The sequence below is a fragment of the Parus major genome, chromosome 9 (assembly GCF_001522545.3).
Source record: "Parus major isolate Abel chromosome 9, Parus_major1.1, whole genome shotgun sequence".
Classification (NCBI taxonomy): Eukaryota; Metazoa; Chordata; class Aves; order Passeriformes; family Paridae; genus Parus; species Parus major.
This window is the reverse complement of record NC_031778.1, coordinates 5,790,446-5,806,859: the sequence shown is the minus strand read 5'-3', so window position 1 is coordinate 5,806,859 and position 16,414 is coordinate 5,790,446. Positions and strand designations below refer to the sequence as shown.

Below are 16,414 nucleotides of genomic sequence, written 5' to 3'. Positions count from 1 at the left end.
ATGTTACTCCTACTTTGCTGCAGTAGGACCTGTCACATAGAAGGAGGAGACTATCCCAGTGTGTACTGCAAAAGAAGTTCAGTTATCAAGCAAAAATGACACATCAAATTCCTACAAAATGCTTTTGAGGAAAGGACAGGCTGTGGAAACCGTGCTACAGGGAAGGGAAGACAATGAAACACCAGCATAAAGGTGAGGCTCTGCCAGCCAGGAGAAATGTGGGATAGACTGTTATGGCAGAGCACAAGCCAAGCAGCAGGTACCAGTTCTGGGCAGGATTTGCAGTGACCTCACCATCCCAGGCAGCCAAGCCCCACCTAGACTCCTCCTACACATTCTCCATCACTCCTGTGGTCCTGGCACAGTTCTGGCACTGCAGCCAGGCAGACCCAGCCTGCCCTACCCACAGGTGCCCTGGCATAGCTGACAGGCTGCTGGGCACTGCACCCATGGCTTCTCCCCTTAATCCTTGGCTCCCCAGCACCTTAGGGCTCTCAAACCTCCTGTACAACAAATACTCCATTCCACACTGCAGCTTCCCAGCAGGGACCAATCTCCCATATCACCCATCCCAAGGGAGGCACTTCTTCAGCCTCACAGAGTTAATTTTTATTCCATTAATTTATCTATGGCCCTTGAACCTTCAAAAACAAATAGCATCTGCTCAACTTCTAGAAAGGAAGTTCCATGCTGAACTGCAGAGATACTCTCCAGAGTCCATCTGCAAGCTGAAATCCCCCAAGCTTCACTGGACTCTGGAATCCTCTCATGCATAATTAGATTGCACTTCAACAATCTCTGAAGTTCACACAGGGTCATCCTTCTTGTCCCTACTTCTAAGTTCCTGCAAAGCCCTCAGTAAATAATAAACAAGTTTCAGGACATTATTTTAGCCTGTCCTCTGGCAGGGACCCACACATTAACAGAAGCTCCATCTGTAGCTACTCATGCAGAAAATAGCGTGTCCTGCAGCTCTCTGTGTCTAAGCTTGTACAACTCCTTCTCTAAATCAATGTTTATTTAAGAGATGGGTGGCTACATTAAAACTTTTTCTCTGAGGTATCAAATCAACCAAATCAAAAGCAGGCTTTATTCTTCAGTAGGAACATTCTGTTTTCAGCAGTGCCCTCACCCCATCACATTTGCAGGCAGCATACCTTGATCACTGTACCTAGCCAGGTCCTTCTGGCTGATATAAAGGTCATGGTCAGTATCCAGCTCCCAGAATTTGCAGTATATAACATAAAAGTGCTCATAGGAGAAGTAATCTGTGATCTGATTTATGTCATCCTCTTCTTCCAAGAGAGCAAGAGTCTGAAAGAGTACAAATACAGTGGGAAATTAAACCTGGATGAAGAGGCAGCTCAACAGCTGAAGGGCTCCAGTTTCTTAGCAAGCTGGGTGAACACAGCCCTGAGAACTAACACAAAGTGCAGCCTTTCCCCAAAAGATGTGGTTGCTGTATTCCTCAGCAGGTATTTACAGAGCACCTGGGTTGGCCATCCTGCTTAGCACATCTCTGCTACTCCTGTCAACCAGTTTTGCTCATTTTCAGCTCTAGTGAAGAGTGAGGCAGAGAAACAGGAACACAGACTGCTGTGTTAGCTGGGATCCATGGTCTGGGAAACAATCCTGACCTGCACCAGAGACTCTGAGAGCCATTTCCAGCAGCAAATCCACAGATTTCCACAGGAACTGACATATGTCTTTACACATCACACACCCCGTCTGCCTCCTGAAGGGCAAAATCAAGTCTTGAACAAGACTCACACCTGCACTGGGACAGGTGGGACGGACCCCAAACTAATCACACCAACTTCCCTGTGCTGTTGCAGGAATCATTCTGGTTTAACTGGGAGGCTCAGACAGATGTCCAACCGTAACACCTGTTGACATGTCTTACTAGGTAACATTTAGTTCTAACATCCATGTTTTCATGGATTCATGTTTCACTTTACACCTCCCTGTCCTTCCCAGCAACAAGAGGGCATTGCATGTTTCCCACTGTCACCTCCCTACTTTTCTTCTTGGTGCTGAGGCCACGGGACACCAGAAGCCTTCTTGTCTAATAAATCATGGCTCCAGTGAGCTGCAGGCCTGGCCTCCCCTGCCCTCACAGCCTCTCCCAAGGGAGCAGGCAAAACACAGCCTGAGCTATCCCAGGGAATGGTGTCCCCAAGCAGGTGGGCATAGTGGCCCTGCTACCCATAAACGATAAAAACATGCTGTGTTATGTGTTGGCACTGGTATTTCAATAACAACTTCCAGCCACCTCCACATACAAGGAATTCAACTGAATCCAAACAAAACTCTCACAGCCTGCTATCCTCCAGGTTCAGTGAAATTTCTGGCAGGGATAACAGGATGGCACTGCCAGACCTGCAGTATTCTGACTTGCTGACACCAAAGTCTCAACACCTTTGATCCATCACTCACTGGCCTCTCTAGACTGTGTGTGCCTCTCTCTCTCTATTTACAGATGACAATCACTTGGGGAGCTTTTGCCATAACTATTTTTTAATTTTGTAGCTTACACCCAAAGATGCGATTTACACATGCAGCAAGGAGTTGAACTTCCCTGCTGCAGGAGATGAAAGGCAAAGTAGATATGGAAGGAGAAAAATAGAGTGTTTAAGGGGAGAAAATGAGTGAATAAAGATGCTGAATGATCTGGGGAGATTTATTTGTTTGGGAAGGAACAGGGATCCCAGGGCTTGGACTGGCATGAGCCAATTCAAAGGAGCACTAATTTTTCCAGTAGCTGATGGGGTCAAGTAGGGGAGATGACATCTCAAAGGAGAAAGAAAGCAAATTCATACTTGAGGGGTTTGAGGAAGACAGCAAACTACATCTGGAAGGGCAAACAGGACACAGGAGGGAAATGCCACTGTTTTAGCCAGTCCTTTACCTTTCAGCCTCAAGACTTTCTGGCTCTTTAGACTGGGCTGGACATGAGCAGCCTGGGACAGTTTTAACCTGATGCTCTTTTGGGCAAAATACACAAGAGGACAGAGATCCAGATCGTGACATAAGGACACACTGCAGGCACTGGAACAAGAACTAAGGTCTATTCATTATCCTGTGGAGATCAGCTCCCGAGGTGCCTCGTCCTGCAATTGCAGAGATGTTCCTGACCAGCTGTCAGTGGGCTGAGGGCTGCCTAGGAGACAGGAAATTGGCTCTCCTACCCCTGGCACTCCTGCAGCTCTTCTTGGCTGCTTGTGAGCCACTTCACATGGGAGCAATCCTGTGTCCTGCTTCCCTTCCTGCTGTCAGGACCAGGAGCCAGGCTGCTGCTCCTTGTGGCCTCAGAGCTGGAGCACCCTCACGCCCTAACCTTCTCTCAGTGCCCTGGGGCCACTTCTGTCCCTGCTCTTCTCACCTCAACTCAGACACAGCTCCTCCAATAGCCCCAGCAGACTCCTGGCAGTGAGCACCTGGCTCATCCCACTGCAGCCCAGGTACAGCTCCCTCACCATGCAGGCACAGGAACAAGGAATGCTGCACTCTAGATCCTGTTCCCACAGAAACCCACATACTTGCAGGAAGTTGCTTTTCCTCAGCTCTGTTAGAGTGATCTTCCCCGACCAGGATCGATTGACTGTGTAGAATATCCTCTGTATAACCTGCAACATATGAACAGTGTTCTTGAAATCAACTGAAACACAGCAGATTGGGAATTTTAACACAGTACCTTGGCTTATTCACTCATCTTAAGGAGACCTCTTTTGAACATGTTTCATGATTTTTCTGTAATACTACTATCTTTAACTGACTACACAGTCTGAAAGCAACATTTGCTTCTTAAACAGTATTATCTCTTTCTAGTCTGAAAACATTTTCACTGCTCTAAATTCAGCTCTTTGGGCATGCAGATGTATTATTTATGTCAGGGAATATGTTCGAAGTGCTGCTGAATCACTTTGAGTTTTTCACATTTAAGGGGACATAGTTTGCATGGATCCCCAATGAAATAGGGTTATAGGGGGGGGAAAAAAAAAGAAAAAAAAGAAGAAATAACTTTTAACTCTTCTGGTTCCTGCAGAGGAAGCAAGACATGTAAATGAAAGGCACAGTTAATGTCTGACCCACTGTAACTCTAACAATTTTGCCTATAACGAAGTTCCCAGTGCCTCTGCTGAAAGCAAGCAGGAGAGGTTCTGTTTGCAATTATTTTGGGCAGGTGTTAACCTCATTTGCCTCCTTTTCTCCTTTTCTGCCTCTGGTGAAAGTGAGCAAAAATCATGGGGGAGAGGCACAGAACCCTCAGAAGCCAAAAGCAAACAGCTCCCAGTGTGAGACTGAGCTCACTCCCAAGCTCCTCAAAAAGCAAACAGCCCGTCCCAATCTGCTCCTTGTCAGTTGTCAAGTTTCATCACAGAGTGGGGAAAACAAATGTGTGACCAAGCACATGCAATAAACCTAACAGGGCAAACAACAACAAATAAGTAGCACTGGCATGAGAAAGGATGAATAGAATTAATTTGACTATCAACACTGAAATCTTGTGGACCAAACCTACTACAAACCTTTGATGTCTCTGACATGTTTGCACATTACCCCAGAATTTTGGTAAACTTTAGTGCACACTATTCCAACACAAAAACTAACTTTACACAACAGTGTGAACATTACAGGGATTAATCCAGCTAGCAGATACAATGGGATGGATTTCTCTTTTAGCCAGAACTAGTTTCAAGTGGGCAACCACTACTGAAGGGCCATCTTTGGACTCAGTCAAACAAGTGCTGGTTCTTAGTCCAGAACAGATCCAGAACCAAGTATGAGATTGCTCCCAACAGTGTGCTTTGGGATGCACAGTGAGACAGTAATTGATGACGGCACACACAACTCTGAGAGCAACAAGAATAATGTGAGGATTCAAATGTACCCTGAAGAGAGAGAATTGATAGATTCAACTTAGCTGAACATGACACCTTTTGGTAACACTGCAAGCCCTTCATCACTCCAAGCCTAAAAGGTGGATATCCTTTTAAAGCAAGGTGTCATTTTAATTAAAAACAGACAAAAAAACAGATCTACCCTAACTGTAGCAACCACTGAGCAATGTTCTGTGGCCTGTGTAGCACAAGAGGTCAGACTAGGTAATCACAATGATCCTTTCTGGTCTTAAGCACAATGTTTGTTTCTTCTTTCATGCCCCTGGCAGCCACTGCCATTCTGGTCTATGTTTCTGGACTTTGTTTGGCTTTGTCAGCTTGCACAAGAGCTCAGAAACTGGAGTGGTCTCACCTCACACATCACCCATTATCACACCTGACAACTTTGTAGCAAGTCTCAAAAATACAGGGTGTTCACACCATTCCAAGGACTCAAAAATAGCAATCCCAAGAATCAGAAACAGGACCCCATACCAGTAATTCTTCTTTTCCTCTGCCTGCAGGGTAGTAAAAGACAACTATTCCCATTTGTGACACAAACTGTTTGTCTACCAGACCACATTGATAAAGATGTTCCATCTCCTCACCTATTTGTAAAAATAAGCCATTCAGAGGTAAAATGGGATCTCTTTTCATGTCTCTTACCATGTCCAGTCACTCAGTGAAGGCTTTATTATTCAAATAATGGCCCATATTTTTCACTGGCCCAGTACATAGTATATATCTCACTATTAAATCTCAGCACTTCTCTTTCTTTTCAAGGTTGTAAACACCAAGCTGTCAAAAAAAACATTTGGGAAACATCCTAGAACATCATTACCCAGCCTGAGATGATATGCAGCATGCAAGTCACACTTGTCTCTTAGGCCATAACTGGCTTCATTTGTCCGAGTTCAGTACACAACCATAGACTCAGACTCTATCTTGAGTTGGAAGAGGGCACAAGGATCATGGAATCAAATTCTTAATTAACCTTTGGAAAGAGGAGCCTCTTTCTACTTGCCCATTATCTCATGTAATTGACTTCCAGGCCCAAACCATTCATGGATGTGTTCCAGACCTTTCCCCAATCTTCCCACAGAAGAACAAAAGCAATATCATTTCTGGACAAAACAGGAACATTTATTAATCCCTGTGGCCATTGTCCCGTTACACATTTGCATTGGTGCTACTGTATAAACTGAAGTACTCTTCCACAAGCTTTAATCCTTGAATTGTTTTTAGCTCACAGCTTTCCAAGAGCAGCATGCACTGCTAACTCTGAGCCTGGTTTGAAAACTTGGGTAGAAGTCACACTAAAGCTTTACAACAAATGCCACAGGACATTCTGTGATGTTCTGCATCATCTTCACCAGTTTTTGTCTCTGTTGAAACAAACACAACTGGTTTAGTAATACAGTGACCAATAAAACAGATATGATACAGATAAAATTCCAGCTTGTTGTGTCCAAAAAGCCCCTTTAAGAGGTTCTGAGGTGGCATTAAGAACTGAAATGTGCATTCACATCTTACCCATCCTAGACTGTGAGGTCATTCTCCAGGAGATTTCAGCCAAGTCATGCTGTACCCAGCAATGAACACAAAGCCATGTGTCTTTATGGCCCTTGTCTGTAACACAAACATGAACTGTAATTCTTGTGAGGCAGCAAATACAGCAATCTGTCTCTGTAAGGAGGTATAAGGCACTCTACCTTGAAACAACAAAAATGATCCAAGTGGTCTCAAAATCCAAGGATAAAGCTGTTTCCTTCATTGCCTTCTGGTGAAAATACTGGATTTTGTAACATTAAAGAGGGATGTGCTGTCTGTGAAAGGAGAGGTGAGCAGTAGGAACTCCTGCTATCAGAGAGCACAGCCACTGCTGCAGAGGACCAAGTGCTGCCCCTCCAGACGGGCACAGACTGCCCAGCAGCCTCCTGCCTCCCCAGGGGCTGGCCTGCTCCAGCCCAGGGGGATTCTGCTGTCAGCACAGACCCCCAGAGCTGTCCTGAGATCTGAAAGGCAGCTCACCTTTGTCAGGTGTGCTGCTCCACAGCTCTTTCCTCAGCTACAGGCACCATCATTCCCTGCTGCCTTTGGAGCAAGCCTTGGAATCCACCTCTGTCCCAGCACTGCCAGTAAAGGATGCCCAAAGGCTCCGACTGCAGCAGGACAGCACAGCAAACATACAAGCAGGATCAAGAAGCTCTGAGGAACTTCATGTACTTATGCAAGTCTGGTTCTGCTACTGCTTTGGTGACAGAGCACCAAGACCACGCACCAGGGAAGTGGTGCAAAAGCAGAGGGGAAGGAAAAGATGCTACCCTTTAATAGGAGCCTGCACTTCACTTATCTGGAAGTTCAGCTTCACACAGTTGGCCTCAGCCACACCATGCAGTGCCCTTGGTGAGTCCAGAGGGCAGCAAGGGTGATCATGTGAGGAATTACTCCACAAAGACATTTGTTTTTTTCCTGAAAAATACAGGAACAGTGTGTGGCTTAAGAAGAACCCATAAAAGCAGATGCAGAGGATTGCCTTTGTCAGCAGCCAAGGCAACCACACATGGCATTGACCTGTGGATATTGTAGTCAGAAACCAACCCTAGTGTGACCTTAAACCTTTCAATCTCACCCTTCCATGTACTTGAAACACCAAATACCAGGGTGCGCATGCCACAGGGACTTTTCCACATTCACCCATTCATGTGCCTCCGTAATTACCTGGCCATTCCTATACCTGTTGTGGCTTAATGTTTATGTTGTCTTGCTCCACAGGGACTAAACATTGATTATACACTACTGTTCACTATCGTGTTCAAATACATCTAAAACATTTAGAATGGATTCTCATTATATATTTTCATTAGTGTGACAGTTCAGGGTTTGCCCTGAAGAAGTGTCTTTGTGCCATCTGCTCCTTACAGGAAAGGAACAAGCATGTTTGTGCCAGGAGCCTCCCAGCTGCCATGTGTGGTGCAGCCCCAGGCAGGCCCTGGCAAACAAACAGGAGAAACTTTAAGCCCTGAGCCATGTTGGAATGCAGCTCCCACCAGGTCTGACATTATTTGAATTTGCTACTGCTGCAGAGATAAAACTTCCCAACATTTATACCTTTTATCCTGATTCACAAGCAACATGAGTCAAGCTCAAGGCTTAAAAAACCTGCAAACACACTTAGGTAAAGTACCAGCCTAAGTACTGACTGCTGAGCTGGAACAAAGCTACTGAAACAAACCCCAGCCACAAACCCAGTTACAAAAGCTTGGAGAGAGAGAGCCTGGACAGGCATCCTGGCAAAAGAAAGGTTGGACAGAAGACCCCTGGAGGCAAAGAGCACTTTGTACTGAGCAAAGCCTCAATTACAGAAACCTTCAAAAAGGCAGCCTTCCATGTCTCAGCAGCCCAGCACAATTCAGGGTGACTTAGCAGCTCCCAAAGACCAAAGAACTTATTTTCCATTCATCAGGCCAAAAAAGATTTTCATAGGTTTGCTTAAGACCAGAAACAACCACTATTAACCTTTGGAATAACCCCTTGCACACACAAGCAGATTACTTTTCTTTTGGAAGCAGTTGTTAAAATACCTCATGGTCAGTAATATCAAAAACACTTATATTTTTAATTAACTGAAAGATTTGCTGGTAGGAACAGTGACAGATCCCAAAGGGAGGCAGAGGCATCCAAGGGGATCAAACAGGCAGCCTACCGTTGTAATATACCGGGAATGGAACTCCGGAGCATCCTTCAGGAACGTGAGGCCAGGATGTGTTTCCACCACATCCTGCAAGGTAAGAGAAAATGAAATGAAATAGATTTTCTTCTCCTTTTAATGTTTAGAACTTACTGGGTTTACAAACCAATTATTTTTGGTTACTCTTGCAACTATTTGCAGCATTAACAATAAAACTGCAATCTTTTTATCTATCAAGTGAACCTTCAATTACAGTAATATAATGCATTTGCTGGGCAATACGCACCTGGTGGGCCAGTTTGATTTACTTAAGGACAGAAAAACAAAGGAAGAGAGTTAGTGAGTAGATGAAAACTCATTTTCATTGAACGAGACAAAAATTAATTAGTTGACCATGCAACTATCTCCTCTCCAAGATTTTTGTTTTCCTCCATTCATTGAAGACATTAACATTTGTAAGAACTAGGTGTCAGAAATAAACATTCCTTGAGAAAGTCTCCTGTGTCCAGTGAAAGCTCTGTGAGCCTCAGAATGCTTACAGATACAATCAGTGCTTTTCCAAAATTCACTTGGACTATGTGTGGAGAGGCCTCTTTCTCAAGACCAGCTTTTTATAAGTCAAACACTGGCTCACAATGCCAAATGTGCATGATCAAATCCATGGAGAAACTGCTCAGATCCTGAATGAATCAGTTCAGATCCTGTATGAATCAATGCCTGTGTAATTTCTCCATGTCTGACTCCTCTACACTTTAAAGGTGTTCCAAGTTCTGCCGTTCCATGCCATGGTGCCCTCAGGGGTGTGACATGCCCAAATTTTGGGTACTATAACAGGACGTCTCAGATGGTGGCGTAAATCAGGGTAATTTTGCTGATCTCTGGCTGACTGACAGACAGGACTGTTCATGCCTTGGATTGCACCAGGAACTGAAGAGCAGATCTGCAATCCACCAGGAAAGGCAGTGTGCCCAGTGGAGAAGAGATGAAGAGCAACATGAGAAAATTTACTCATCACAGCCCCAGTTCTGTTTGAGAGACAGAAACAGCCAGTGCAGACACAAAATCTTTCCCCAAAGCAGCATCTCCACAGAGGTTTTACCCAGAGGGCAACACAGTGTGAGAAATCGAGGGATGTGTGGAAAAGATCAGAAAAAGTGCAATAGCTGATCAGAGGAGCAGATGGACATGATTTACAGACACTATAGAGAAGTCCTAAGGCTACCCAGAACCTGCCTAAATGGCCACAAATAATTAAAACAACTATACTTTATTAAAAATTTATGGAAGGGAAAGAAAGACATGAAATGAGGATGTGTAGATTTAGCCTGAATATTAGGAAAAAAATATAAACAGTGAGATTTGTGCACCATCAGGTTTAGAGGCATATACAGAACAATTGGAACTGCAGAAATTTTGCCAAGATTTCCATGTGATACTGTATCTGGTAGTTTGGCTAGACAAATTCAATTATAACTGTCTTGCCAAGCAACTTTTATAACTTTTCCAATAAGCTTTTATATTGTGCTTGACTATATCAACAGCAACAAGCATTTTTCCCAATATCCACATAGAGAAATGGGTTTAATTCCAGCCTGGTTACCAGGCACTGATAAATATGAATCCTGGCAAGAGACCAGTCCTCAGTGCCTTTAGCAGCTGGTTTGACACTTAAGCACTTACAAAGCTTATTTTTATTTCTCTCCAAAATGAACTCCACCCAGATGCTGTTCAAACCAAAGGTCTTCTCGTGCTTGGTAAACATTTAATGCCATGGAAATAAAGAAGGTGCCAAGTGAACATAGATCTGTGCCCACCATCCCTGCAGAGCTGTGGCAGTACCTGGAGCAGTGGGATGAAGTCCTCCTGTTGTAGGCAGTCACAGCCAGGCTTTGCCAGAAGGGAAGTGAACCTGGAGGCATCGTCGTGGCAGTTCCGCAGGATTCTGCAGGAGAAGGGAGGAGTTACTCCCAGCCCTTTGCACCTCCCAACCTGCCAGGTGTCCCAGGAGGGTCACAAAGGTCTTATAGCACGATACACTTGTGCTGGGACTACCAGCACTTCCTTTAAAGTCTTTCAGCTGCACCAGGGCACCCAGAGGGGATTTTTTGCAGGTTAACACTGCTGTGGTAAAGAAGGTTTCTTACTGAGCACCTGTGGAATCAAAGTAACCTGACTCTTGCCAGTGCTGCAGCCTCACTCCAAGAGAACAGCACCAACCCAATGGGATGCCACAGGATGTGCTCTTCAATGGAACCCTTCACTACACTGCAATATTTGGGGAGATTGCCAAACTACAGGGACTGAATATTCACCCAGAAAAATCACTTTTCAGAAGGAAAAAGGGCATGCCCTGTTAATTACAGCCCATCTGGAGCTGTGCACCAAAGCCACAGAGAACAGCCTAATTGAGGGCATTAGCAGGACTGAGTATTTGGAGAAATGTGTAAACTCAGTCCCCTTTGGTTGGCAGCATGCATCTGACACACCAGTTCTTGTCTCTGTTTTCTTCTCACACAAAATACTGCACTGGCCAAAGGCATAACAGGTATGTGATTTGCTTCAGACAAATTCATGAAGAGAGGAACTCCATGCCATTCACCAAACACTGCTAACAGAACACAACATTTGGATTTATCAAACACTATGTTGTTCACATAGTATTAGGGAAACTCAGAAAACAACACTGTTTTCTTCATTAAGTGTGAAAATACAAATGCACTGTGATCATTTGCTGTGAGTGATTATTCACCATTTTCCTCTCCTGAAAGTGTATGAACATAGTACTGAACTGGCTGTAGTTCTCCAGCAGAGATCACACTAACTTGTTTCCTGCTAATTCTGGCCTTATCACTCTGAGAAAGCCAGACTTGACAAAAAAAAAAAATAATCCTTTTAAATAAGCAAAAAAATAATTAGGAATTCTGTTGGCTGCACATTCATCTAATGGTAGCTGTCAATTAACATATATATTCTACATCAGCTGCAGAACGAGGTGCTAATGTTTCACCTTAAAAAAATCTGGCACGTAAAGATGAATCCCAAAGCCCTGTTTTAGCCAAAACCAGGATCTGACATTCAGAAGTGTTTTATATTGAGCAATTCCTATAGACTTGAGAAGCAGTGAGCATGTGACATTTTGAGAAGTCAGTCATCTAGTAAGAAAACTCAAAATAGGCTTCAGCAACTAGAGATACCTGGTTTAAATTTACACCTGTGTTCACATAGCTGCAGTTGAACTTTACCAGAAATACTACATTTCTTTTTCTCAGCTTTCCAGCAAAGATTTTCAAACTGTCAGAGGGGAAAAGGAAGGGATAAAAAAATACTATCTTTCTAAAAGAGCAATTAAGTAAGAAAAGCATACAAAGCTTGGCTTGGAAATGGGGTAGTTAAAAGGATACAGAAGAGGGACATGACCACAGTCTGTAAATATCTGAAGGATGTGAAAGTCAGAGAAGTAAAAATGTGGTATCATACATTAGGGATTAATTAGAAGTATCTGGAGGAACCTAAGGAAGGAAAATATATTGTCTGTGTCAAGACAAACTTAGATCACAGTCACCCCTAACATTTTTGTAATTTTGCCAGGGTAACTAGAAGCTGTTTTGACAACATCATCACAGGAAATACTTTGGGAATTCAGGGTTAAAGGCTACATCAAGAATCTGAAGAGCAATCGTTAAGTAAAAAATTAAAACTCTCTCTGGAGAGGAGATGGAGACGCTGTTCAGGTGTTTCACAAAGTACACTAAAGCCTGAATTGCCCTGGAGGGAAAAAGATTAGGCAAGAGACCACGTCTGCTCCATGTCAGAGCTGACTCCAAGCACAATGCATCCATCCAGAGCTCTCCATTTCCATAGTGTGGACTGTCAAACCCCACAGGTGAACTCAACAGCTTGTTTGGGGAAGGCAGTAACTAGTAAAGCTCCCAGAGTACCCCGTTGTATGATGATGCTTATTTCCACATTCCTCTTTATGTCCTGTAACTATCACACACCTCTCCCAGTTCCCAAATGGCACTTGCTTAGTGCACCAGGGTAAAGCAATAAGGCTGGTCACAAATATACCCCAAACCCACAGACAACCACCAGCTATCTCAGAATAGCTTACATTTCTGGGGAGCTTGTAAATATATTTTATACACTAACTAACTCAAAACATCTTACTATCTATACAATTACTTCCAAGTTTGTGGATGTCACATGGAAACAAGTGTTCAGAGAGTTTGGGGGAAAAAAAATCTTAAGCTGATGGAGATTTTTAAGCCGCTTAAAGTAGAGAAAAATGATTTGAAAAGCTTGGAGGAAAAGAAGGAAAAAAAAAATAAAAATACTCGTAAGGCAGGTTGATCTCTTCTTCCAGAAAGAGAGTTTTGCATTTGCTATACTCACTTTCTCCACATGGAAACAAAAGAGTGCACAGAGACACGTCCTGTCCTCTCTCCCCCTGACGCACTGAACAGAGGTGCTTTCCAGTAGAGTGGGCAGCCGCATATCTGTAAGGAAAAACCAGGGCAAGGAGGAATATAAAAGCAGTCCCAAGGAGAACCTGCTTGTTTACACACCAGATTCACCACTGAGACTTTACATAAGGGAAACAAAATGGTAATGGTTTTCTGACTCACCTGTGTGCCATTTACTGCATGTCAAGGTTGAGAATTCACACATAACTTTCTACTTTGTCATGTACCTTTTCAAGTGGCTGAGAAACACGTCCTCTCAGGCTAGGAAAAGGATGTGGACTGCTCAAGCTCTTAAGCTTTGTCTGAACTGTTTAGCACAATTCCCTAGGAAGTGGAATGGAGAGAGAGGCACCTCCTTGCAGAAGGACACTCACACCAGCTACCTCATCCACCCACTCTAAAAAGAGGACGGCCCATTCTCATATGGTAGGGATGATCTCTCACAGGCAGCAAGGGAACCTCAAGTCTAATTACAGACAATCAATGAGTAAATGCCTAAAGGTGAAGTAAACCTCATCCTGCAATTTTCAGTGCAGTGCCTTCCACCCAGCACAGTCCATTCTTTCCAACACTGCAAGGTCTCAACAGGGGAACACAAAAATTAAAGAACATATGGAAAGAGAATGATTCCAGCCAAAGGACTCCCTGACCAGCACTTTTGAACCAGCCTCTGCAGAAGCTGCTGGCTCTCAATGGCAGTCCATGAAAGTTCTGGCATTGTGGACTCTCCGAGGCCTTGGCAAAGCAAGGCTTGGCTTGGAAATCGTGTCAAACATTCAGCTGCTCACACTGTCAAACACCTCCTCTTTACCACAAAGACCTTTCCAGCCACTGTCCTAACTCCAGACAAGTTATCAGAATATCCACAAAACATTGCCTTCAGAGGGAGTGCAGCTGACTCAAGCCAGATTCTTGCAAGAAGGATGTTACAACAAATGGAAGCAGGAATGTTTTGAAGAAGCAGTTGAGGCATAATTTCTGACATAAAGCCTCTTTCACCTCTCCTGTTAAGCAGGACTACCCTGCAAGTCCATCCTCATCCCTTTGTCCACACCTGCACATTTCTTTGGGAATCTTAATCAGCCCAAGAACTGCTTTTGGATTTATCCATTTCTATGTCAGGTAGCTGTGCCTCTACAGGTGTTTGGCTCCTCTGAGGAAAGAATGATGTTTATTTTTTGTTGTTTTCTTTGTGTAGCTGGTTTTGAAGCATTTATTTCAGAGCTCCAAATGGCACCTTTGACAATAATCCCACAGAACAGAACCCCGCATTACAATAACTAAGTGGCAGGGAGCACATCCGTGTAGAGACCAGATGGAAATGCAGAAGTCTCTTCTGCATCACCCTCTTCCATTTCCCTGTTCAAACATTTTCTGATCAACCAAAGATTTCCTATTCATATTTTCAGAGCAGGTTTACAAATAATGAGACTGTATTCCTTTAAAAACAAAGAAAACCAACTAGTCTCTCCTTTCAGGAAAGCTTTCCTTCTTGCAAAACAAGTGCTGCTCTTGGAGAGAGCATAATTGCTCAGTTTACAGTGTCAGAGACTCATTCAGGGCAAGCTGATAGTCCAGGATGTGTCTGATAAATGCTGGTTTTAGATCAGCAGCACTGCAAACTGCAGCTGAAGGAGAGGGAAATAGAAGGGACCATGTGCAGTACGCTCCCACACAAGTGCTGTGCGCTGTCCCCTGAGGGCAGAACTCATCACCAGCTGTACCACCTGCCCTGTGGATACTGAACTTGCATGGCTCAGGGGCTGGGGGCTGACTGGACATTTCCCCCTTCCACATCCAGGGAGTTGGAGGCTGGAAGCTGCTTCCTCACACAACATTGCAATAGCACCTACAGCTCATGCTAGCTGAGCAGGACAGCTACAAAAAGCCACAAAAAGGGCAGCTGATACTACCTGAAGCCAAAGAGGCAGACAAGTTTCTGCTTCGAGCTTCTCAATCTTCTGGGCAGAAATATGAAGGAATAAACAAAAATGCAATTTGTATTTACTAAGAAATCTTAGAGAACTGCTTCATAAATCAAAGCAAGAACAAACACACACATCTGATGTGACAATCAGCAAACTGAGCTCATTTTTGTTTACTATTATCTAAATCTAAACAAAAAACTTCAGATCAAAAGGATAACAGTTCTTTTTTTGCCCTACAACAGCTGTGAGATAGACTGAAACTAAAACAAAGTATCTCTCCCAAAATTAAAAACCTAAAAAATAGAATCATAGAACCATTAAGGTTGGAAAAGATCTCCAAGACCATCAGTGGTTACCTTAGCAATTTTCCCCATTTCACAGATGTTTGCTTTTTCATCTTCAAACTCTGTAAAGGCCTCTTCAATCCTGGCAATGATTTCTTCATGGTTAGTGCAGACATTTGGGAGTCCTTTAGGGAAGTAGAAACGTGGAATGTTTATGGGCACAGGGGTACTGCTGGTGGCTTTATTCACAGGCAGAGGAGTGTAAGTGCTAACCACAGGCTGCAGGGGTGCTGGGGATGAAGTTCCTGCCTTCTTCTCTTGTTTACTTTGAGCCTGAAAATACAGTGAATAACAAACACATTTTGACATCATGGTACATAGAGCAGGAAAAATAGTTTGTGCTTCCAGTAATTAGGAGAAAATTAAAGTCCACCAACAATTAAATCATGGCATGGGGATAAAAATACACCTTAAATAGGCAATTAAAAATTTCTGCATTATGAACCAGTGCGAATTTAGCATAAAAGCAGGTGTGGCCCATCCTATCTCTAAGCATTTTACATATATAGCTGTGGATCATGATTTCCTACTGAGTCACAAGAGAACACACTGCAACTCAGTGTGTTCCACTGACCACAGACAAGAACAATGCTTTTTCTTCTCATGCTGGTCTTGGTCTTGTCATTCTGCCCCATGAACAACAAAGTATCTGCTCTTTAGTATTTCCTCTCTGAACCAGAGCACCCACCCACACAAACGGCTTGCCTAAAGTATGTGCAAGCTTACATTCAAACAAGGACATTATCTATCCCTTGGGCACATAATTAGTTTTGCCAAAGCACTGCTTCAGAGATAAATTAAGAAAAGATTTTCAAGATTTCCTTCTCAATTTCAGCAAGTCTTTTATTCTGTGCCCAACTTAAACAGTCCCAGACCTAATTTTGTCAAAGGTACTAAGCACTGGTAAATCAATTTTTTCCATCAGGATTTAGGAGCAGCCAGCAGAGTGTCATTAGGCACTCACATGATGTCTTTTCCTCATTCCTTTTGGAAACAAACATATGGCTGATCTGCTGATCCCCACTGGATCCCCTCTCCAATGGATCTCTAGTTCTAACTCTGCATCAAAGACAGCATTTGTATTTAAGTACACAATGAGACTCTAAAC

At 43.6% G+C, this 16,414-nt stretch overlaps 1 protein-coding gene and 1 long non-coding RNA gene across 6 annotated transcripts in view; both read right to left on the bottom strand.

Moving 5' to 3' along the window:
- PPP2R3A (protein phosphatase 2 regulatory subunit B''alpha) overlaps nt 1-16,414 on the bottom strand; it is a 56,357-nt gene that overhangs the window by 10,902 nt on the left and 29,041 nt on the right. For all 5 annotated transcript variants that reach the window (XM_015637707.3, XM_015637708.3, XM_015637709.3 and 2 more), the window contains 6 exons: nt 15,319-15,579; nt 12,964-13,067; nt 10,411-10,513; nt 8,587-8,661; nt 3,540-3,626; nt 1,158-1,314 (listed from right to left, as the gene is read on the bottom strand). In XM_015637707.3, coding sequence (XP_015493193.1) covers nt 1,158-1,314; nt 3,540-3,626; nt 8,587-8,661; nt 10,411-10,513; nt 12,964-13,067; nt 15,319-15,579 — 787 coding nt within the window. The remainder of the gene's footprint in view (nt 1-1,157; nt 1,315-3,539; nt 3,627-8,586; nt 8,662-10,410; nt 10,514-12,963; nt 13,068-15,318; nt 15,580-16,414) is intronic.
- On the bottom strand, nt 6,002-8,579 carry LOC107208816. The gene is made up of 4 exons (XR_001523317.1): nt 6,912-8,579; nt 6,593-6,706; nt 6,414-6,509; nt 6,002-6,265 (listed from the first exon to the last, which is right to left on the bottom strand). It is a non-coding gene; the product is annotated as an uncharacterized LOC107208816 (long non-coding RNA).